The 24,782-nt window shown below is 33.9% G+C and overlaps 2 protein-coding genes and 2 long non-coding RNA genes across 4 annotated transcripts; 2 read left to right on the top strand and 2 right to left on the bottom strand.

Annotated features, from left to right (window-relative positions):
• Positions 1-1,236: 1,236 nt before the first annotated feature.
• LOC131805702 (uncharacterized) lies at positions 1,237-3,086 on the top strand. Its single transcript, XR_009343782.1, has 6 exons — positions 1,237-1,395; positions 1,458-1,605; positions 1,668-1,819; positions 1,882-2,095; positions 2,158-2,371; positions 2,438-3,086. It is a non-coding gene; the product is annotated as an uncharacterized LOC131805702 (long non-coding RNA).
• A 594-nt stretch (positions 3,087-3,680) lies between these two features.
• On the bottom strand, positions 3,681-5,130 carry LOC131805701 (sex-determining region Y protein-like). The gene is made up of 2 exons (XM_059129228.1): positions 4,991-5,130; positions 3,681-4,924 (listed from the first exon to the last, which is right to left on the bottom strand). The coding sequence occupies exons 1-2, from the start codon at positions 4,991-4,993 to the stop codon at positions 3,899-3,901; spliced, it is 1,029 nt and encodes a 342-aa protein (XP_058985211.1). The 5' UTR covers positions 4,994-5,130; the 3' UTR covers positions 3,681-3,898.
• Positions 5,131-6,531: 1,401 nt separating this feature from the next.
• Positions 6,532-10,798, top strand: LOC131805729 (myb-like protein F). The gene is made up of 2 exons (XM_059129289.1): positions 6,532-7,541; positions 10,792-10,798. The coding sequence occupies exons 1-2, from the start codon at positions 6,532-6,534 to the stop codon at positions 10,796-10,798; spliced, it is 1,017 nt and encodes a 338-aa protein (XP_058985272.1).
• A 102-nt stretch (positions 10,799-10,900) lies between these two features.
• LOC131805728 (uncharacterized) lies at positions 10,901-12,671 on the bottom strand. Its single transcript, XR_009343790.1, has 5 exons — positions 12,513-12,671; positions 12,303-12,450; positions 12,089-12,240; positions 11,813-12,026; positions 10,901-11,750 (listed from the first exon to the last, which is right to left on the bottom strand). It is a non-coding gene; the product is annotated as an uncharacterized LOC131805728 (long non-coding RNA).
• Between the last annotated feature and the right edge of the window lie 12,111 nt (positions 12,672-24,782).

Genomic DNA, 24,782 nt, shown 5'->3' with positions numbered 1-24,782 from the left:
AAAAAATAGTGCACGCATATGAATGGCACTGCAGGAAAGCTCGTTCCAAGAGCTTTCTAAAACGCTATTACTTGGCCAAATCGATCGTGGAAAATTAGAGAAAAATTGATTTTTCTTATTTTTCAAAAGTTATCAACGAGTCCCACTGTGCGAAAACTAAAAATAGTGCAAGCTCATGGAATAGCACGTTGGAAAGCCCATGAGGTGTACTTTCGAGATATAAACACTCCTGAAAGATTAATAGGGCATATTTTTTTTAAAAAATATTTTTCCTAAAGTCAAGTGTTTTCTAGAGAGAAACATAAATGACCCACTGTGCAGCAAGAGCTTTCCGTATTTATATCCAGACATTCCATTCATTTTTCGCGTTATTTGAGTCATTTTAGAAATGAACAAAAAATATCAATTAAATGAAAACAACTTCTTGCCTGTAATATTGAATAATTCTGACAAGAAGCGGGTGTAGCCTTAAGGCTGTATTTCTGTAGTTTTACGAAGCTGTTCTACCTCCTTATTGTACCATGGTAAATCTGCGCACATTACCAAACTCTCATGTAGTCTGGTAATGTGCAGTACATTTAGACTTATGAAAAATGTTAGAGGGAACTAGCTATAATCTGTGCACTTTACCAAACTATCGCTAACATCGATGTTTTTCCCGATAGTCTGGTAATGTGCAATACATTTAGACATAGGAAAAATGTTGGAGGGAACTAGCTATAATCCAAACTATCGCTAACATCGATGTTTTTCCCGATAGTCTGGTAATGTGCAATACATTTAGACATATGAAAAATGTTGGAGGGAACAAAGTATAATCCACGGTACAATAATAAGGTAAAGTAGAGCTCCCAGCTAATAACAATTTGTTTTCTAAGTGTGGCCGACTTCAGCCAATTTTGTGTATGTATTTGTTTGTAAAATCAATGATTGGAAGAAATTTATATTGCTGGACGCGCATTAATAATATTAACCAGATTTGCCATGGAATTGAAATATTGAACACTTAGGGTCATATTTATGTGAGAACATCCAGTCATTTCATTCATTTTTCGCGTTATTTGAGTCATTTTAGAAATGAACAAAAAATATCAATTAAATGAAAACAACTTCTTGCCTGTAATATTGAATAATTCTGACAAGAAGCGGGTATAGCCTTAAGGCTGTGTTTCTGTAGTTTTACGAAGCTGTTCTACCTCCTTATTGTACCATGGTAAATCTGCCACATTACCTAACTATCACTAACATCGATGTTTTTCTCGATAGTCTGGTAATGTGCAGTACATTTAGACATATGAAAAATGTTAGAGGGAACTACCTATAATCTGTGCACATTACCAAACTATCTTTATTGTTATGTTGATTTGTATTGAAGAACAGGACACCGAAGTTTGGGTAGGTATACATTTTTGTGAATTTTTATTGTTTAATATTAATAAAATTCTTCACCTTTTCAGACAAAAACACGAATTGTATGGATGAGAGAACAGCGTTTGAAAAATGAAAATTGGATAATAAAAAGAAAATGCGAAATATGCATCGGATGTTGGAGGGAAATATTGTAATTGTTGATTTGCATTGAAGAACAGGACACCGGAAGCTTGGGTAGGTATACATTTTTGTGAATTTTTATTGTTTAATATTTATAAAATTCTTCACCTTTTCAGACAGAAACACGAATTGTATTGCCATGGATGAGAGAACAGCTTTTGAAAAATGAAAATTGGATAATAAAAAAAATGCGAAATATGCATCGGATGTTGGAGGGAAATATTGTAATTGTTGATTTGCATTGAAGAACAGGACACCGGAAGCTTGGGTAGGTATACATTTTTGTGAATTTTTATTGTTTAATTTTAATAAAATTCTTCACCTTTTCAGACAGAAACACGAATTGTATTGCCATGGATGGGATAATAAAAACAAAATACGAAATATGCATCGGATTCTCTTCAAATGTTACGCATCCTAATATTGATGACACATGATCGGTGTGAAAATGGGATATATGTTCAACCTCCTCCACAACGAGTCAGCATTTTGAATAACAGAGCGGTAATAAAAAGCATTGAAGAACAAGACACCTGGAGCTTAGGTAGGTATATATTTTTGTGAATTTTTATTGTTTAATTTTAATAAAATTCTTCACCTTTTCAGACAGAAACACGAATTGTATTGCCATGGATGGGATAATAAAAACAAAATACGAAATATGCATCGGGTTCTCTTCAAATGTTACGCATCCTAATATTGATGACATATGATCGGTGTGAAAATGGGATATATGTTCAACCTCCTCCACAACGAGTCAGCATTTTGAATAACAGAGCGGTGAAAAAAAGCATTGAAGACCAAGACACCTGGAGCTTAGGTAGGCATATATTTTTGTGAATTTTTATTGTTTAATTTTAATAAAATTCTTCACCTTTTCATACAGAAACTTGAAAATTGCATAATGAAAACAAAATGCGAAATATGCATCGGATTCTCTTTATTTTACGCATCCCAATATTGATGACACATGATCGGTGTGAAGATGGGATATATATAGAACTAAATGGTAATAAAAGGCAAAATAAGCATCCGAATCTCTTCAAATTTTACACTTCGGAACAACAAGATGTGGTATGAAGATGTTGGATATTGGTCTTATTCTGGTACCTCCGCCACAAATGATCACAATTTCAAATACTTATAGCTCTCATAACATGCGGAACAAGTCAGTGATTCTATGTGAACTTGGTATATTAAAATATTTCTGTCAACCAGAGATCAATAGTGGAATTTTGTTTTGAGTTACCGACAAAAGTCAGTGAAATTGAAATGCTTATAATTTCGGTAATTACGAGTTTTTTTTTCGGAAAGTTAGCGATGAAATCAAAGTAGTATGTAAGACCTACCAATGTTGTCAACTTTAACTTATTGTTTATATCCAGATTTTGGATTTCGAAGTTAAAGATTTTTGTCGGTAACTCAAAAAATGAGTTAGAGAATCCCACTATTGATGTGAATATAAGATTTATCAGCCTTTTGCTATGTCCGCCACAAAAAATTTAAATCTATAAATATAAGCATAAAATAATAAATGTTCGTTTTTCTTTAAAGTTTGCACTATTCTTATCCATATTGGATTAGGTGGGACACTTCGGCCAACTATGTATGTTACATCCAGCACATTTCAACATTTTCGACAATTATCACATATCTATCTTATATGTAGTAGAGGAAGTACTCAATGTATGCTCTGTTACAGAAATGCAAGGATTTAAAACTATTTAATAAGATAACTAATTTTCCTTTGAGGTATTGAAAAAAAGCAAAAACCAGTAAATGATTGCTGGGTTTGGAACAGACAAAAAGTCCAAATCTGGCACGTTGTTAGGATAATATTGTCCTATTCTTTCGGAACCTTTCCAAGTCAAGCATGTTGAAATATGTATTTGAGTAAACGGACATTGAGGGTATACATCTGTCCATAGAACCGACTGATACTTTTTAACTTGTTTTTTATATTGCACACATTTTTTTCAATTTGATATACCAAATCGTATATTGTACATTTTGTATTTTTTAATTCTTTTCGCAACAGTGTAGAAAATCAAATTAGTGTATACTTTATAACAACCTCTGTAGAACGAAATTAGTATTATCTACTTATAATAGCTCTGATTTTGAAATGAGAAAAGAGGGCAAATTACGAGTTATAAAATATTTATTTCATATCTTATAAAAACGAATATGCTTATAAAATATTCATATCTAACATAATTAATCTTATAAAAACGAAAAGACGATTACTAATTGTAGTAAAAAAATAAAAAAAACGCAAACTCAAACTTACATATGTAAAAAAAACTAAAAAATAGATTAATTCAAAAACAAAAAAAAAAACTCGCTTCTATAGAAAACCTTCTGATGTACCACCTTCATTATTTTCCTCATTTTCATGGCTTGATTCCACATCCGTTACGCGATCACTGTCTTTACTCTGCCTCAAATTGAGATTTTCCAATTCGGTAGATAAATTATTAAAAGACGAGGGTTGTAGGGGATGACGCTTTCGTTGTGGCAATGGCTGTTGTTGAACAGATACGGATTGGTGATTTTGTTCTTCATGTTGTTGCGATTGCTGTGGCTGAATATGATGTAAAGCTGGCTGTTGTTGAATTTCTATAAAGTGGTGGTTTGTATGTTGCGACAGCTGTGGCTGAAAATGTTGTGCCACTGGCTGTTGGTGTTGTTGCGACTGCTGGTGCTGGATATGATGTGAAACTGGCTGTTGTTGGATTTGTACATAGTGGTGGTTTGTATGTTGCGACAGCTGTGGCTGAAAATGTTGTGCCACTGGCTGATGGTGTTGTTGCGACTGCTGATGCTGGATATGATGTGAAACTGGCTGTTGTTGGATTTGTACATAGTGGTGGTTTGTGTGTTCCGACAGCTGTGGCTGAAAATGTTGTGCCACTGGCTGTTGCTGTTGTTGCGACTGCTGGTGCTGGATATGCACTTGCTGTTGGTGAGTCTGCACTATGTGGTGTTGTTGTGCCTGTAAATGCATCGGCTGTTGTGGAGTGTGGACAAAATTAGGTTGGAATGTTGGGAAAAAATTTGATGGAAAGTACTGTGGCACAAACTGCTGAGAGTGTTGCTGGAATGTTGGTTCTGGATATTGTGTGCAGCGGTATTGTTGCACTTGATTATAATGCGAATGTTGTGGGCCATAACGTTCTTGTCTGCTGTGAGTATTCGGCCATTGATGGCCATAACGTTCTTGCCTGTTGCGCGCATCCGGCTGTTGCCTTTTTAATGCCTCGATTTTTTTTTCGAATTTTCTTATTAGTCTCTGCCTTTGCAGAAACTGATTGTTTCTCCTGTTACCTGGAGCCACGCTAACTTGTAAATTAAGCGGTATCTTAAATGGATACTAGATATTGACAAAAAAAATTTATATAATACAAGTTCTTTTAAAATATTATTATACAAAACTTACCATTTTTCAAATGAACGAATACGAAGGAGTTTAACGAATTCTTATTATTTTGTCGAGGATTCACTTAAACTTTTTAGCTTTCTTTTGCCAAACTCCGTTATTTTTTTAGCACATCAAAGCCACTGTTATTTACGTCAGGCGTTAACCCAAAGAAAGCGGTTACTTTATGTAACCTTTTGGTGTTTGCTGACGGCGATAAAATAAGTACCCGATTGTTGTAACGCTTTAAATTGTTTTTCGCACAGACGTTTACGTCTAACGTTTTTATAAAAACAAACATCTATTGTAAAATTTGTATATATTTATGATATTATATATTATATAATGTACAACTCACACATACACAAACACATTTATCATAATTAATGTATTAATGTAGGGCCCTGAGGGTACTTAAGATGTCATGAACTCCTAAAAAAATTATAATATTAAGAAAAGGAATCTATACATCGGACATAACTTGCAGCTTTAATTAAATTAATATTTTTACTTTTAATGTTGCTTTGTTTTTTAATTTATGAACATATTGACTATATGTTGTTTTACGTTAAATACGCTTTTCAAATAACTTATAAAGTTAACGGCACCGTAATTATTACACATATCGGCGTCTAAATTGAAGTGCAGCGTCGACATTTATTTTTCAGTTTGTTTCGAAAACGAAAAGCAAAAATGTTAAACGTTAAAAGAAAATTATTTTGTTATATATGTAGGCTTTTCTTTCTGAATTATAAAAGGAAGGGAGAGTCTATAGATAGTTTTAAGAAGTTAAGTGACAACATTAAGTATGTAGAATTGTTCGAAAAGCTAAATAAGTGCAACTTAACTTATCCACGCACATTGAGCTACGGTAAAATTATTTGTGACAGCAGAGAACAAAGAAAGCGAGTATTCTCTCGTTTTAAAGCTGCAGTAAGTACTACAAACTTTCCATGTGATGAATAATATTGTAATTTAAATATTTACTGACAATTGATTCCAGTATTTGTCACAATTCTAAAGTAAATTGTTTCCATGTTATCTTGATACGCCTCTTAATGAAACTATTTTCTATCTGATGTGTTCACAGATAGAAAATATTTTCTATCTGATGTGTTCAACTTCTATCGCTGTGCAGTTTCGGATTTTCCTTGCAAACTTGCACAATGCACATGCTTTTTTGTATACATGAATAAGAATTATTGCAATTGATTTTCCGCATTTTGATGAATATATTGACATTTTTCATCCAAGATGTTTCAAATTTGGTATTTCAAACTCTCAATACTTAACAGTCCATAAAGTAGAACATTTTAACTAAAATTCATTTTTGTGAATCGTTATCCGTAATATTGACCAGTCACAACCAATTTGAATTTGGGAAACATATGGTAAAAATTATTACCAATCTGTTATAGTACATAACGTTAAATGCAGAAAAATTAACAATAATTATTATAACGTATTGATTTCTACAAAATTAATCTTTTTAGGATTCAGAAAATTTGACATTCGATGATTTGCTACAAAATACAAAAACATTATGTTTCAAGAACAATCTAATGGATTGTTACGAGGAAATAATTCGCCATTTTGGATTTCCCACCGATGATAGATCAACAGAATATCCTAATGAGATACCTGATAATTCAGAAAACCTTGCTGCGGAAAATGCTACAGTTAAACAGGTACATAGTATTAACAAAGCAAACATAGTTGATGAAAACATGAATACTAACATGGGTATAATATCTAACGAATTTGTTACTATAAATATCGAATCAAGCAACAATAATATTATGGAATTGGGAAATGAACGTAGTAACGTAGAATACTCGAAAAAGGATTCCAACCCGGAAGACCAATCAGATCGAAAATTTGATGAAACTCATCACACAAATCATAAAAGTGAAGTACTTTCCTTTGAGGAGTTCGTAGATATTTTTTTCAATGAAGACCAAAATAATGAATATAGTAATAACAATCCTCCAAATAGTATGGATAATGTAAATGGCAAGGGTTCTGTATGTAATAGTGTGGACGCTCAAATAAAACATATTGTAACTACCTCTAATGCTCCTGAAAGTATGCTTGAAACAAGTTTACCCGAATGTCATGCAGACAATAAAGAAGAGGAAAACTCTACAAACTTTAGCAAAACCGGTATATTAAGTTCTACCCTATGTGACAATGTAACCGATGTTAAATCGAATGCAGACATTGTTCTTGAGGAGCGTAAAGTAGTAGATTTTAACGTTCCTGAAAAAGAAACCTTCAGCAATATTTTTCCAGAAAGTACTTTGCGATCTAATTTACGTTCTTTAAACAACGATGGAGAAAGGAACACAACAACCATCGATAAAACTGATATTTTAGGCTCCACACAATGTGGTAATATTATCGATGTTACATCGAATACAGATATTGTTCTTGAGGAGTATAAAGTAGTGAGAAAGAAAATGAAATTAGATGTGGTTCCAAACGTAGAAGTAAAAAGCGTTAAATCAAAATCTTCGGATAGTAATAGCTTTACATTAGGCGGTACAATTACTTTCTCAAACAGCGAAGAAGTGTATTTGACCAATATTTCAAATATTGATTCGAAAATATTTATAAAATATATTCAAGACCTGGTACGTCAAAAATTTAAAGTTATTAATAATGTGTGTCCGTTAAATTATTATAATACACGTATAAATAAAAATAATATAATCAACTTGTATGCTAATTGTGTCTACAATAATTACGGATGTGGAAAATATAAATTCAAAGTATACACTGGCGAGAGTAAGAAGTTCGACTATTTTTCGACACAAGAAGAAGTAGTACACCCACCTGATATAGAAATACCACATCAAGTACGTGGTGTAGAACGCATACTGGCCAGGGATGAGATTAGAGAGTTAGAACCATCCACCTGGGTCGATAGGAAAATATATCAAATGTCAGAAACTTTATGGGATCTGGGTAACAACCAAAACTTATTAACCCAGGAAGCCGCAAGAAAATTAAAAGGAGAGGAAATGAGGAAACATGATCGCGACAAAGACAATTTTTACGACCTCATTAAACAACAAAGGGACAAAAATTGGGATGAATACATACAATATGCTTCAATCCAAGATGTGTATTTGTTTACAAAGGAACAGTTACAATTAACGAAAATAAAAGAAGAAAGAATAATGCAATTAAGTAGAAATACATTATTCCTTGATAGTACTTCAAGTATTTTACGAAAATTCGACAAAACATCCAAGCCAATTTATTTGTATAGCATGATAGCACATATCAAAGAAAACGGGGGCACTAAAAGAGGTTTTGTGATTCCAATCGCTGAGGCATTTCTAAGTAGTCATTTCACTGGAGACGTCGTACGATTTTTGCAATATATTGAAACATATTGTCATAAACATCAAATAACATGGCCAATTGCAAAACGTTTCTGTACGGACTGGAGTCGTGCGAGTATAAATGCAATTCTGATAACATTCAATAAAAGACATAATATATGCACTATGGACAGATATTTGCAGTGTTGCTATGCTAATAGTTTGACAAATAGACGACCATCATATACAATTGTCCAATTATGCTGTGCACATTTTATGAAGGTTGTCGTAAACGACATTAAGAAATGCAATTTCAATGAGGACATTGTCAAGTTTCTAAAATGGCAAATTTATGTAGCCATTAATATCAGTGATCTTTCCCAATTTTATGCATGGGTTCAAAATATATTCATTCTGTTACTTAGTCCGTCAAATTCCAAAATTGTTAAGGAGGCATTACAGTCTTTAGAGTCAATTGAAAAAGAAAATCCTGCCCATGAACATATTATTCCAGAAGAAGACTGTGACATTGATGATTTCATTGTCAATAGTGAGACTGCTGATACTTCGGTAGTTGATACTTCTGCACTCGGAGCGGAGAATGCTGCACCTTCAGGAATTGAAAAATCTTTTGTTGAAAATTCTACTTTGGAATATTCGACTATTGAAACGTCTAATGTAAACAATACCAGCTCTAAGAACAAACCACTTTCCTTATATAAAAAAAGTCCTTTTTATGTACGAGCATTACAATTATATTGTGACGTGAAAAAAAATATCAGGGACGGAGGAAAAACGAATGCATATTTTAATGAAGACTTTGCTAAAACTATATTAACAAAATATGCCCCATACGCACCCTTATGGACCAATTTAATGGGTCGTTTTGTTGATAACGAAAATACGAGCATAGCTAACAGCCCCGCAGAATCATACTTCAATGTAATTAAAAATAGATTACTGAAAAAGACCAGGAATATTCGCGCTACTACATATACACGGAATGCTTATATTTATGCACAAGCAAAACTAAAAAGAATAAGACACTTTCATTTAAATCCAAAAAAAAGAAACAAAAATGAAAGGAAACTTAAAACCAAATCTAAGAAAAAAATAACTCCGCGACAGTTATTAAAAATTAAAAGAAATAGAAACACTCAAAAAGGTTTTGAAGAGGAAGACGTATGGAAAAGAACGCCGCTGAAAGTCAAACAAAAAATACCAAAAGATATAGGTATTAAAAAAATCCTTAAGAATTTTCAACAGCTTCCCAATAATTTAAGTCAAACCAGAAGTTATGTGTTGCTTAAATATGAAAAACTATACCGGGATTTAAATTTGCCTTTGCCAATTTTTACATTTATTGGCGTAGAGGAGATTAAAAGTTTGCGAAATGCAGAAATGTTATTTAATAGCATTGTTGATATATTTTTAACAATATTAACACACCGCGACCAAGATAGAAAGTCATTCTCTACGGCTTCTCACGAAGGTGAAACAATATTTTACAGTTCAAGATATATTCCTCTCCCATTAGATAAGTATGAAAAAATTTTTATCCCAATATTACATTCAATACACTTTACCTTAATTTACCTTGATACAAAAAATAAAGTATTTCACTATTTAAACTCTCGGAAAAGAGCAAATCATGCAAAATTGACAAAAATTTTCTTTAACATATTTAAAAACAAATACAATGTTCGTAACTGGACTACAAATTTATTACCACATGACTATCTGGTTGATTCCATTAATTGTGGAGTATTTGTATCACAGTATGTAGAATCACTACTACTAAATAAACCACTGACAAATCTTGAATGTCAAATACAATATAGAGAATACATGACACGTTTAATGGAAGAATATAGTGACCCAACCAAAACTATTTGCATCCATTGCGGTCGTAATGGTTCACACTCAAATATATGTTGCAGTTGTACCCGATCCGTTTGTGAAGCCTGTTTTAAATTTTACTATGCTAGTGTTAATACACAATTTTTGTGTGAAATTTGCAATGTCAAATAAATTGTTTCTAAAAATAAGCGATAAATATAGATTTAGGAACGATTACAGTACATATAATAACTCTAATGCAATATAAATATAAGTGCAATATGAGAAACTTGGTAAGTAGGCCAGTAGGGATGCCAACCAAGTAAAAAAAGAGGCAACGATGTTTTTATGTTCTCAAGTAGTATCTTGGAAAGTAGGCCTTTAAGGGAGGTCAGCCAAGTAAAATAAATGACAACTTTAAGTGTTTTTACCAACATATCAAGAACATGCTATTAATTTATTCCATCATTGTATATTTTTAAATTATATTAAAAGTTACACCCATTAGTTTTAATTACATGTAGTTAGAAGTAGTATCTTGGAAAGTAGGCCTTTAAGGGAAGTCAGCCAAGTAAAATAAATGACAACTTTAAATGTTCTTACCAACACATCAAGAACACGCTGTTAATTTATTCCTTTATTATTTATTTTTAGATATTAAATGTTACACCCATAAGTCTTACTTACATGTAGTTAGAAGTAGTATCTTGGAAAGTATGCCTTTAAGGGAAGTCAACCAAGTAAAATAACTGACAACTTTAAGTGTTTTTACCAACATATCAGGAACACTTTATTAATTTATTGCTTTATTATATGTTTTAAAATTATATTTAATGGTTACATCTAATTAGTTCTAATTACAAGTAGTAAGAAGTTAGAACTTGGTATGTAGGCCTATAGGGGAAGCCAACCAAGTAAAACAAATGGCAACGCACAGGGACAGTACCTCATGGGTTGTGTGGAAATCTGTCACTATAATCAATAAAACAACTACATAAGTTATTTTAAGTCGATGATACTAATTTCCTTATATACCATAAGGCAGATAAATCCCATATTCACATCTGTAGTGGGATTCTCTAACTCATTTTTGAGTTACTGACAAAAATTTGAAATACAAAATCTCGATATAAATAATAAGTTACACTTGATTTCATCGCTAACTTTCTCGTTAACTACCGCTATTATAAGCATTTCAATTTCACTGATTTTAATTGGAAACTCAAAACAGAATTCCACTTTTGATCTCTGGTTGACAGAAATATTTTTATATCACAAGTTCACACAGAATCACTGACTTGTTCCACAAGTTATGAGAGTTATAAGAATTTGAAATTGTGATCATTTGTGGCGGAGGTACCAGAATATCCATCATCTACATACCATAGTAGAAATATTCCAAAGTGTAAAATTTGAAGAGATTCGGATGTTTATTTTGCCTCTTATTACCTTCACCTTTTATTACATCTTCACACCGATCATGTGTCATCATTATTGGGATGCGTAAAATTTGAAGAGAATCCGATGCATACTTCGTATTTTGTTTTTATTATCCAATTTTCATTTTTCAAGAGCTTTTCTCCCATCCATGGCAATACAATTCGTGTTTCTGTCTGAAAAGGTGAAGAATTTTATTAAAATTAAACAATAAAAATTCACAAAAATATATACCTACCTTAGCTCCAGGTGTCTTGTTCTTCAATGCTTTTTATTACCGCTCTGTTATTCAAAATGCTGACTCGTTGTGGAGGAGGTTGAACATATATCCCATTTTCACACCTATCATGTGTCATCAATATTAGGATGCGTAACATTTGAAGAGAATCCGATGCATATTTCGTATTTTGTTTTTATTATCCCATCCATGGCAATACAATTCGTGTTTCTGTCTGAAAAGGTGAAGAATTTTATTAAAATTAAACAATAAAAATTCACAAAAATGTATACCTACCCAAGCTTCCGGTGTCCTGTTCTTCAATGCAAATCAACAATTACAATATTTCCCTCCAACATCCGATGCATATTTCGCATTTTTTTTATTATCCAATTTTCATTTTTCAAAAGCTGTTCTCTCATCCATGGCAATACAATTCGTGTTTCTGTCTGAAAAGGTGAAGAATTTTATAAATATTAAACAATAAAAATTCACAAAAATGTATACCTACCCAAGCTTCCGGTGTCCTGTTCTTCAATGCAAATCAACAATTACAATATTTCCCTCCAACATCCGATGCATATTTCGCATTTTCTTTTTATTATCCAATTTTCATTTTTCAAACGCTGTTCTCTCATCCATACAATTCGTGTTTTTGTCTGAAAAGGTGAAGAATTTTATTAATATTAAACAATAAAAATTCACAAAAATGTATACCTACCCAAACTTCGGTGTCCTGTTCTTCAATACAAATCAACATAACAATAAAGATAGTTTGGTAATGTGCACAGATTATAGGTAGTTCCCTCTAACATTTTTCATATGTCTAAATGTACTGCACATTACCAGACTATCGAGAAAAACATCGATGTTAGTGATAGTTAGGTAATGTGGCAGATTTACCATGGTACAATAAGGAGGTAGAACAGCTTCGTAAAACTACAGAAACACAGCCTTAAGGCTATACCCGCTTCTTGTCAGAATTATTCAATATTACAGGCAAGAAGTTGTTTTCATTTAATTGATATTTTTTGTTCATTTCTAAAATGACTCAAATAACGCGAAAAATGAATGAAATGACTGGATGTTCTCACATAAATATGACCCTAAGTGTTCAATATTTCAATTCCATGGCAAATCTGGTTAATATTATTAATGCGCGTCCAGCAATATAAATTTCTTCCAATCATTGATTTTACAAACAAATACATACACAAAATTGGCAGAAGTCGGCCACACTTAGAAAACAAATTGTTATTAGCTGGGAGCTCTACCTTACCTTATTATTGTACCGTGGATTATACTTTGTTCCCTCCAACATTTTTCATATGTCTAAATGTATTGCACATTACCAGACTATCGGGAAAAACATCGATGTTAGCGATAGTTTGGATTATAGCTAGTTCCCTCCAACATTTTTCCTATGTCTAAATGTATTGCACATTACCAGACTATCGGGAAAAACATCGATGTTAGCGATAGTTTGGTAAAGTGCACAGATTATAGCTAGTTCCCTCTAACATTTTTCATAAGTCTAAATGTACTGCACATTACCAGACTACATGAGAGTTTGGTAATGTGCGCAGATTTACCATGGTACAATAAGGAGGTAGAACAGCTTCGTAAAACTACAGAAATACAGCCTTAAGGCTACACCCGCTTCTTGTCAGAATTATTCAATATTACAGGCAAGAAGTTGTTTTCATTTAATTGATATTTTTTGTTCATTTCTAAAATGACTCAAATAACGCGAAAAATGAATGGAATGTCTGGATATAAATACGGAAAGCTCTTGCTGCACAGTGGGTCATTTATGTTTCTCTCTAGAAAACACTTGACTTTAGGAAAAATATTTTTTAAAAAAAATATGCCCTATTAATCTTTCAGGAGTGTTTATATCTCGAAAGTACACCTCATGGGCTTTCCAACGTGCTATTCCATGAGCTTGCACTATTTTTAGTTTTCGCACAGTGGGACTCGTTGATAACTTTTGAAAAATAAGAAAAATCAATTTTTCTCTAATTTTCCACGATCGATTTGGCCAAGTAATAGCGTTTTAGAAAGCTCTTGGAACGAGCTTTCCTGCAGTGCCATTCATATGCGTGCACTATTTTTTATTGCTGCACAGTGGGCCATTTTATGTTTCCCTCTAGAAAAGACTTGACTTTAGGAAAAATATTTTTTAAAAAAAATCTGCCCGATTAATCTTTCAGGAGTGTTTATATATTGAAAGTATACCTTATGGGCTTTCCAACGTGCTATTCCACGAGCTTGCACTATTTTTAGTTTTCGCACAGTGGGACTCGTTGATAACTTTTGAAAAATAAGAAAAATCAATTTTTCTCTAATTTTCCACGATCGATTTGGCCAAGTAATAGCGTTTTAGAAAGCTCTTGGAACGACCTTTCCTGCAGTGCCATTCATATGCGTGCACTATTTTTTATTGCTGCACAGTGGGCCATTTTATGTTTCCCTCTAGAAAAGACTTGACTTTAGGAAAAATATTTTTTAAAAAAAATCTGCCCGATTAATCTTTCAGGAGTGTTTATATATTGAAAGTATACCTTATGGGCTTTCCAACGTGCTATTCCACGAGCTTGCACTATTTTTAGTTTTCGCACAGTGGGACTCGTTGATAACTTTTGAAAAATAAGAAAAATCAATTTTTCTCTAATTTTCCACGATCGATTTGGCCAAGTAATAGCGTTTTAGAAAGCTCTTGGAACGACCTTTCCTGCAGTGCCATTCATATGCGTGCACTATTTTTTATTGCTGCACAGTGGGCCATTTTATGTTTCCCTCTAGAAAACACTTGACTTTAGGAAAAATATTTTTAAAAAAAAATCTGCCCGATTAATCTTTCAGGAGTGTTTATATATTGAAAGTATACCTTATGGGCTTTCCAACGTGCTATTCCACGAGCTTGCACTATTTTTAGTTTTCGCACAGTGGGACTCGTTGATAACTTTTGAAAAATAAGAAAAATCAATTTTTCTCTAATTTTCCACGATCGATTTGGCCAAGTAATAGCGTTTTAGAAAGCTCTTGGAACGACCTTTCCTGCAGTGCCATTCATATGCGTGCACTATTTTTTATTGCTGCACAGAGGGCCATTTTATGTTTCCCTCTAGAAAAGACTTGACTTTAGGAAAACAAATTAAAAAAAAAATCTGCCCGATTAATCTTTCAGGAGTGTTTATATATTGAAAGTACACCTCATGGGCTTTCCAACGTGCTATTCCATGAGCTTGCACTATTTTTAGTTTTCGCACAGTGGGACTCGTTGATAACTTTTGAAAAATAAGAAAAATCAATTTTTCTCTAATTTTCCACGATCGATTTGGCCAAGTAATAGCGTTTTAGAAAGCTCTTGGAACGAGCTTTCCTGCAGTGCCATTCATATGCGTGCACTATTTTTTATTGCTGCACAGTGGGCCATTTTATGTTTCCCTCTAGAAAACACTTGACTTTAGGAAAAATATTTTTTAAAAAAAATCTGCCCGATTAATCTTTCAGGACTTTTTATATCTCGAAAGTACACCTCATGGGCTTTCCAACGTGCTATTCCATGAGCTTGCACTATTTTTAGTTTTCGCACAGTGGGACTCGTTGATAACTTTTGAAAAATAAGAAAAATCAATTTTTCTCTAATTTTCCACGATCGATTTGGCCAACTAACAGCGTTTTAGAAAGCTCTTGGAACGACCTTTCCTGCAGTGCCATTCATATGCGTGCACTATTTTTTATTGCTGCACAGTGGGCCATTTTATGTTTCCCTCTAGAAAAGACTTGACTTTAGGAAAAATATTTTTTAAAAAAAATCTGCCCGATTAATCTTTCAGGAGTGTTTATATATTGAAAGTATACCTTATGGGCTTTCCAACGTGCTATTCCACGAGCTTGCACTATTTTTAGTTTTCGCACAGTGGGACTCGTTGATAACTTTTGAAAAATAAGAAAAATCAATTTTTCTCTAATTTTCCACGATCGATTTGGCCAAGTAATAGCGTTTTAGAAAGCTCTTGGAACGACCTTTCCTGCAGTGCCATTCATATGCGTGCACTATTTTTTATTGCTGCACAGTGGGCCATTTTATGTTTCCCTCTAGAAAAGACTTGACTTTAGGAAAAATATTTTTTAAAAAAAATCTGCCCGATTAATCTTTCAGGAGTGTTTATATATTGAAAGTATACCTTATGGGCTTTCCAACGTGCTATTCCACGAGCTTGCACTATTTTTAGTTTTCGCACAGTGGGACTCGTTGATAACTTTTGAAAAATAAGAAAAATCAATTTTTCTCTAATTTTCCACGATCGATTTGGCCAAGTAATAGCGTTTTAGAAAGCTCTTGGAACGACCTTTCCTGCAGTGCCATTCATATGCGTGCACTATTTTTTATTGCTGCACAGTGGGCCATTTTATGTTTCCCTCTAGAAAAGACTTGACTTTAGGAAAAATATTTTTTAAAAAAAATCTGCCCGATTAATCTTTCAGGAGTGTTTATATATTGAAAGTATACCTTATGGGCTTTCCAACGTGCTATTCCACGAGCTTGCACTATTTTTAGTTTTCGCACAGTGGGACTCGTTGATAACTTTTGAAAAATAAGAAAAATCAATTTTTCTCTAATTTTCCACGATCGATTTGGCCAAGTAATAGCGTTTTAGAAAGCTCTTGGAACGACCTTTCCTGCAGTGCCATTCATATGCGTGCACTATTTTTTATTGCTGCACAGTGGGCCATTTTATGTTTCCCTCTAGAAAACACTTGACTTTAGGAAAAATATTTTTAAAAAAAAATCTGCCCGATTAATCTTTCAGGAGTGTTTATATATTGAAAGTATACCTTATGGGCTTTCCAACGTGCTATTCCACGAGCTTGCACTATTTTTAGTTTTCGCACAGTGGGACTCGTTGATAACTTTTGAAAAATAAGAAAAATCAATTTTTCTCTAATTTTCCACGATCGATTTGGCCAAGTAATAGCGTTTTAGAAAGCTCTTGGAACGACCTTTCCTGCAGTGCCATTCATATGCGTGCACTATTTTTTATTGCTGCACAGTGGGCCATTTTATGTTTCCCTCTAGAAAACACTTGACTTTAGGAAAAATATTTTTAAAAAAAAATCTGCCCGATTAATCTTTCAGGAGTGTTTATATATTGAAAGTATACCTTATGGGCTTTCCAACGTGCTATTCCACGAGCTTGCACTATTTTTAGTTTTCGCACAGTGGGACTCGTTGATAACTTTTGAAAAATAAGAAAAATCAATTTTTCTCTAATTTTCCACGATCGATTTGGCCAAGTAATAGCGTTTTAGAAAGCTCTTGGAACGACCTTTCCTGCAGTGCCATTCATATGCGTGCACTATTTTTTATTGCTGCACAGAGGGCCATTTTATGTTTCCCTCTAGAAAAGACTTGACTTTAGGAAAACAAATTAAAAAAAAAATCTGCCCGATTAATCTTTCAGGAGTGTTTATATATTGAAAGTACACCTCATGGGCTTTCCAACGTGCTATTCCATGAGCTTGCACTATTTTTAGTTTTCGCACAGTGGGACTCGTTGATAACTTTTGAAAAATAAGAAAAATCAATTTTTCTCTAATTTTCCACGATCGATTTGGCCAAGTAATAGCGTTTTAGAAAGCTCTTGGAACGAGCTTTCCTGCAGTGCCATTCATATGCGTGCACTATTTTTTATTGCTGCACAGTGGGCCATTTTATGTTTCCCTCTAGAAAACACTTGACTTTAGGAAAAATATTTTTTAAAAAAAATCTGCCCGATTAATCTTTCAGGACTTTTTATATCTCGAAAGTACACCTCATGGGCTTTCCAACGTGCTATTCCATGAGCTTGCACTATTTTTAGTTTTCGCACAGTGGGACTCGTTGATAACTTTTGAAAAATAAGAAAAATCAATTTTTCTCTAATTTTCCACGATCGATTTGGCCAACTAACAGCGTTTTAGAAAGCTCTTGGAACGACCTTTCCTGCAGTGCCATTCATATGCGTGCACTATTTTTTATTGCTGCACAGTGGGCCATTTTATGTTTCCCTCTAGAAAAGACTTGACTTTAGGAAAAAAATTTTTAAAAAAAATCTGCCCGATTAATCTTTCAGGAGTGTTTATATATTGAAAGTACACCTCATGGGCTTTCCAACGTGCTATTCCATGAGCTTGCACTATTTTTAGTTTTCGCACAGTGGGACTCGTTGATAACTTTTGAAAAATAAGAAAAATCAATTTTTCTCTAATTTTCCACGATCGATTTGGCCAAGTAATAGCGTTTTAGAAAGCTCTTGGAACGAGCTTTCCTGCAGTGCCATTCATATGCGTGCACTATTTTTTATTGCTGCACAGTGGGCCATTTTATGTTTCCCTCTAGAAAAGACTTGACTTTAGGAAAAATATTTTTTAAAAAAAATCTGCCCGATTAATCTTTCAGGAGTGTTTATATATTGAAAGTATACCTTATGGGCTTTCCAACGTGCTATTCCACGAGCTTGCACTATTTTTAGTTTTCGCACAGTGGGACTCGTTGATAACTTTTGAAAAATAAGAAAAATCAATTTTTCTCTAATTTTCCACGATCGATTTGGCCAAGTAATAGCGTTTTAGAAAGCTCTTGGAACGACCTTTCCTGCAGTGCCATTCATATGCGTGCACTATTTTTTATTGCTGCACAGTGGGCCATTTTATGTTTCCCTCTAGAAAAGACTTGACTTTAGGAAAAATATTTTTTAAAAAAAATCTGCCCGATTAATCTTTCAGGAGTGTTTATATATTGAAAGTATACCTTATGGGCTTTCCAACGTGCTATTCCACGAGCTTGCACTATTTTTAGTTTTCGCACAGTGGGACTCGTTGATAACTTTTGAAAAATAAGAAAAATCAATTTTTCTCTAATTTTCCACGATCGATTTGGCCAAGTAATAGCGTTTTAGAAAGCTCTTGGAACGACCTTTCCTGCAGTGCCATTCATATGCGTGCACTATTTTTTATTGCTGCACAGTGGGCCATTTTATGTTTCCCTCTAGAAAAGACTTGACTTTAGGAAAAATATTTTTTAAAAAAAATCTGCCCGATTAATCTTTCAGGAGTGTTTATATATTGAAAGTATACCTTATGGGCTTTCCAACGTGCTATTCCACGAGCTTGCACTATTTTTAGTTTTCGCACAGTGGGACTCGTTGATAACTTTTGAAAAATAAGAAAAATCAATTTTTCTCTAATTTTCCACGATCGATTTGGCCAAGTAATAGCGTTTTAGAAAGCTCTTGGAACGACCTTTCCTGCAGTGCCATTCATATGCGTGCACTATTTTTTATTGCTGCACAGTGGGCCATTTTATGTTTCCCTCTAGAAAACACTTGACTTTAGGAAAAATATTTTTAAAAAAAAATCTGCCCGATTAATCTTTCAGGAGTGTTTATATATTGAAAGTATACCTTATGGGCTTTCCAACGTGCTATTCCACGAGCTTGCACTATTTTTAGTTTTCGCACAGTGGGACTCGTTGATAACTTTTGAAAAATAAGAAAAATCAATTTTTCTCTAATTTTCCACGATCGATTTGGCCAAGTAATAGCGTTTTAGAAAGCTCTTGGAACGACCTTTCCTGCAGTGCCATTCATATGCGTGCACTATTTTTTATTGCTGCACAGAGGGCCATTTTATGTTTCCCTCTAGAAAAGACTTGACTTTAGGAAAACAAATTTAAAAAAAAATCTGCCCGATTAATCTTTCAGGAGTGTTTATATATTGAAAGTACACCTCATGGGCTTTCCAACGTGCTATTCCATGAGCTTGCACTATTTTTAGTTTTCGCACAGTGGGACTCGTTGATAACTTTTGAAAAATAAGAAAAATCAATTTTTCTCTAATTTTCCACGATCGATTTGGCCAAGTAATAGCGTTTTAGAAAGCTCTTGGAACGAGCTTTCCTGCAGTGCCATTCATATGCGTGCACTATTTTTTATTGCTGCACAGTGGGCCATTTTATGTTTCCCTCTAGAAAACACTTGACTTTAGGAAAAATATTTTTTAAAAAAAATCTGCCCGATTAATCTTTCAGGACTTTTTATATCTCGAAAGTACACCTCATGGGCTTTCCAACGTGCTATTCCATGAGCTTGCACTATTTTTAGTTTTCGCACAGTGGGACTCGTTGATAACTTTTGAAAAATAAGAAAAATCAATTTTTCTCTAATTTTCCACGATCGATTTGGCCAACTAACAGCGTTTTAGAAAGCTCTTGGAACGACCTTTCCTGCAGTGCCATTCATATGCGTGCACTATTTTTTATTGCTGCACAGTGGGCCATTTTATGTTTCCCTCTAGAAAAGACTTGACTTTAGGAAAAAAATTTTTAAAAAAAATCTGCCCGATTAATCTTTCAGGAGTGTTTATATATTGAAAGTACACCTCATGGGCTTTCCAACGTGCTATTCCATGAGCTTGCACTATTTTTAGTTTTCGCACAGTGGGACTCGTTGATAACTTTTGAAAAATAAGAAAAATCAATTTTTCTCTAATTTTCCACGATCGATTTGGCCAAGTAATAGCGTTTTAGAAAGCTCTTGGAACGAGCTTTCCTGCAGTGCCATTCATATGCGTGCACTATTTTTTATTGCTGCACAGTGGGCCATTTTATGTTTCCCTCTAGAAAAGACTTGACTTTAGGAAAAATATTTTTTAAAAAAAATCTGCCCGATTAATCTTTCAGGAGTGTTTATATATTGAAAGTATACCTTATGGGCTTTCCAACGTGCTATTCCACGAGCTTGCACTATTTTTAGTTTTCGCACAGTGGGACTCGTTGATAACTTTTGAAAAATAAGAAAAATCAATTTTTCTCTAATTTTCCACGATCGATTTGGCCAAGTAATAGCGTTTTAGAAAGCTCTTGGAACGACCTTTCCTGCAGTGCCATTCATATGCGTGCACTATTTTTTATTGCTGCACAGTGGGCCATTTTATGTTTCCCTCTAGAAAAGACTTGACTTTAGGAAAAATATTTTTTAAAAAAAATCTGCCCGATTAATCTTTCAGGAGTGTTTATATATTGAAAGTATACCTTATGGGCTTTCCAACGTGCTATTCCACGAGCTTGCACTATTTTTAGTTTTCGCACAGTGGGACTCGTTGATAACTTTTGAAAAATAAGAAAAATCAATTTTTCTCTAATTTTCCACGATCGATTTGGCCAAGTAATAGCGTTTTAGAAAGCTCTTGGAACGACCTTTCCTGCAGTGCCATTCATATGCGTGCACTATTTTTTATTGCTGCACAGTGGGCCATTTTATGTTTCCCTCTAGAAAAGACTTGACTTTAGGAAAAATATTTTTTAAAAAAAATCTGCCCGATTAATCTTTCAGGAGTGTTTATATATTGAAAGTATACCTTATGGGCTTTCCAACGTGCTATTCCACGAGCTTGCACTATTTTTAGTTTTCGCACAGTGGGACTCGTTGATAACTTTTGAAAAATAAGAAAAATCAATTTTTCTCTAATTTTCCACGATCGATTTGGCCAAGTAATAGCGTTTTAGAAAGCTCTTGGAACGACCTTTCCTGCAGTGCCATTCATATGCGTGCACTATTTTTTATTGCTGCACAGTGGGCCATTTTATGTTTCCCTCTAGAAAACACTTGACTTTAGGAAAAATATTTTTAAAAAAAAATCTGCCCGATTAATCTTTCAGGAGTGTTTATATATTGAAAGTATACCTTATGGGCTTTCCAACGTGCTATTCCACGAGCTTGCACTATTTTTAGTTTTCGCACAGTGGGACTCGTTGATAACTTTTGAAAAATAAGAAAAATCAATTTTTCTCTAATTTTCCACGATCGATTTGGCCAAGTAATAGCGTTTTAGAAAGCTCTTGGAACGACCTTTCCTGCAGTGCCATTCATATGCGTGCACTATTTTTTATTGCTGCACAGAGGGCCATTTTATGTTTCCCTCTAGAAAAGACTTGACTTTAGGAAAACAAATTTAAAAAAAAATCTGCCCGATTAATCTTTCAGGAGTGTTTATATATTGAAAGTACACCTCATGGGCTTTCCAACGTGCTATTCCATGAGCTTGCACTATTTTTAGTTTTCGCACAGTGGGACTCGTTGATAACTTTTGAAAAATAAGAAAAATCAATTTTTCTCTAATTTTCCACGATCGATTTGGCCAAGTAATAGCGTTTTAGAAAGCTCTTGGAACGAGCTTTCCTGCAGTGCCATTCATATGCGTGCACTATTTTTTATTGCTGCACAGTGGGCCATTTTATGTTTCCCTCTAGAAAACACTTGACTTTAGGAAAAATATTTTTTAAAAAAAATCTGCCCGATTAATCTTTCAGGACTTTTTATATCTCGAAAGTACACCTCATGGGCTTTCCAACGTGCTATTCCATGAGCTTGCACTATTTTTAGTTTTCGCACAGTGGGACTCGTTGATAACTTTTGAAAAATAAGAAAAATCAATTTTTCTCTAATTTTCCACGATCGATTTGGCCAACTAACAGCGTTTTAGAAAGCTCTTGGAACGACCTTTCCTGCAGTGCCATTCATATGCGTGCACTATTTTTTATTGCTGCACAGTGGGCCATTTTATGTTTCCCTCTAGAAAAGACTTGACTTTAGGAAAAAAATTTTTAAAAAAAATCTGCCCGATTAATCTTTCAGGAGTGTTTATATATTGAAAGTACACCTCATGGGCTTTCCAACGTGCTATTCCATGAGCTTGCACTATTTTTAGTTTTCGCACAGTGGGACTCGTTGATAACTTTTGAAAAATAAGAAAAATCAATTTTTCTCTAATTTTCCACGATCGATTTGGCCAAGTAATAGCGTTTTAGAAAGCTCTTGGAACGAGCTTTCCTGCAGTGCCATTCATATGCGTGCACTATTTTTTATTGCTGCACAGTGGGCCATTTTATGTTTCCCTCTAGAAAAGACTTGACTTTAGGAAAAATATTTTTTAAAAAAAATCTGCCCGATTAATCTTTCAGGAGTGTTTATATATTGAAAGTATACCTTATGGGCTTTCCAACGTGCTATTCCACGAGCTTGCACTATTTTTAGTTTTCGCACAGTGGGACTCGTTGATAACTTTTGAAAAATAAGAAAAATCAATTTTTCTCTAATTTTCCACGATCGATTTGGCCAAGTAATAGCGTTTTAGAAAGCTCTTGGAACGACCTTTCCTGCAGTGCCATTCATATGCGTGCACTATTTTTTATTGCTGCACAGTGGGCCATTTTATGTTTCCCTCTAGAAAAGACTTGACTTTAGGAAAAATATTTTTTAAAAAAAATCTGCCCGATTAATCTTTCAGGAGTGTTTATATATTGAAAGTATACCTTATGGGCTTTCCAACGTGCTATTCCACGAGCTTGCACTATTTTTAGTTTTCGCACAGTGGGACTCGTTGATAACTTTTGAAAAATAAGAAAAATCAATTTTTCTCTAATTTTCCACGATCGATTTGGCCAAGTAATAGCGTTTTAGAAAGCTCTTGGAACGACCTTTCCTGCAGTGCCATTCATATGCGTGCACTATTTTTTATTGCTGCACAGTGGGCCATTTTATGTTTCCCTCTAGAAAAGACTTGACTTTAGGAAAAATATTTTTTAAAAAAAATCTGCCCGATTAATCTTTCAGGAGTGTTTATATATTGAAAGTATACCTTATGGGCTTTCCAACGTGCTATTCCACGAGCTTGCACTATTTTTAGTTTTCGCACAGTGGGACTCGTTGATAACTTTTGAAAAATAAGAAAAATCAATTTTTCTCTAATTTTCCACGATCGATTTGGCCAAGTAATAGCGTTTTAGAAAGCTCTTGGAACGACCTTTCCTGCAGTGCCATTCATATGCGTGCACTATTTTTTATTGCTGCACAGTGGGCCATTTTATGTTTCCCTCTAGAAAAGACTTGACTTTAGGAAAAATATTTTTTAAAAAAAATCTGCCCGATTAATCTTTCAGGAGTGTTTATATATTGAAAGTATACCTTATGGGCTTTCCAACGTGCTATTCCACGAGCTTGCACTATTTTTAGTTTTCGCACAGTGGGACTCGTTGATAACTTTTGAAAAATAAGAAAAATCAATTTTTCTCTAATTTTCCACGATCGATTTGGCCAAGTAATAGCGTTTTAGAAAGCTCTTGGAACGACCTTTCCTGCAGTGCCATTCATATGCGTGCACTATTTTTTATTGCTGCACAGTGGGCCATTTTATGTATGTGCGTGAAGATAAAAACGATTTTAACTAGCGAAGACAACACCCAGTCTGGGCGCACTTTCTGTTGTATAACAGTGTATAATTTTTGTAGAGGTAAAATAAAAACGATTTTTGAAGATGCGAAACAAAAATGCATTTTTTTTAATTTGTAGTTATTCTTGTTTGTACCTGATAATGAACATAATTATAAGTATAAAAAAATAAAATAACTAATTTAAAGGTGTTTCGATAAAAACAAAAATTCGTCATCATACCAATTATTTTTTAATGGAAAAATTACATAGCCCACTGTGCAGCAATAAAAAATAGTGCACGCATATGAATGGTACTACAGGAAAGGCCGTTCCAAGAGCTTTCTAAAACGCTATTACTTGGCCAAATCGATCGTGAAAAATTAGAGAAAAATTGATTCTTATTCTTATTCTTATTTTTCAAAAGTTATCAACGAGTCCCACTGTGCGAAAACTGAAAATAGTGCAAGCTCATGGAATAGCACGTTGGAAAGCCCATGAGGTGTACTTTCAATATATAAACACTCCTGAAAGATTAATCGGGAAGATTTTTTTTAAAAAATATATTTCCTAAAGTCAAGTGTTTTCTAGAGGGAAACATAAATGGCCCACTGTGCAGCAAGAGCTTCCCGTATTTATATCCAGACATTCCATTCAACTTTCGCGTTATTTGACTCATTTTAGAAATGAACAAAAAATATCAATTAAATGAAGACAACTTCTTGCCTGTAATTTTG

Source organism: Musca domestica, unplaced genomic scaffold (assembly GCF_030504385.1).
Source record: "Musca domestica strain aabys unplaced genomic scaffold, Musca_domestica.polishedcontigs.V.1.1 6, whole genome shotgun sequence".
In the NCBI taxonomy this organism is placed as follows: Eukaryota; Metazoa; Arthropoda; class Insecta; order Diptera; family Muscidae; genus Musca; species Musca domestica.
The sequence above is the reverse complement of the archived record's forward strand: the minus strand, read 5'-3'. Positions and strand labels throughout refer to the sequence as shown.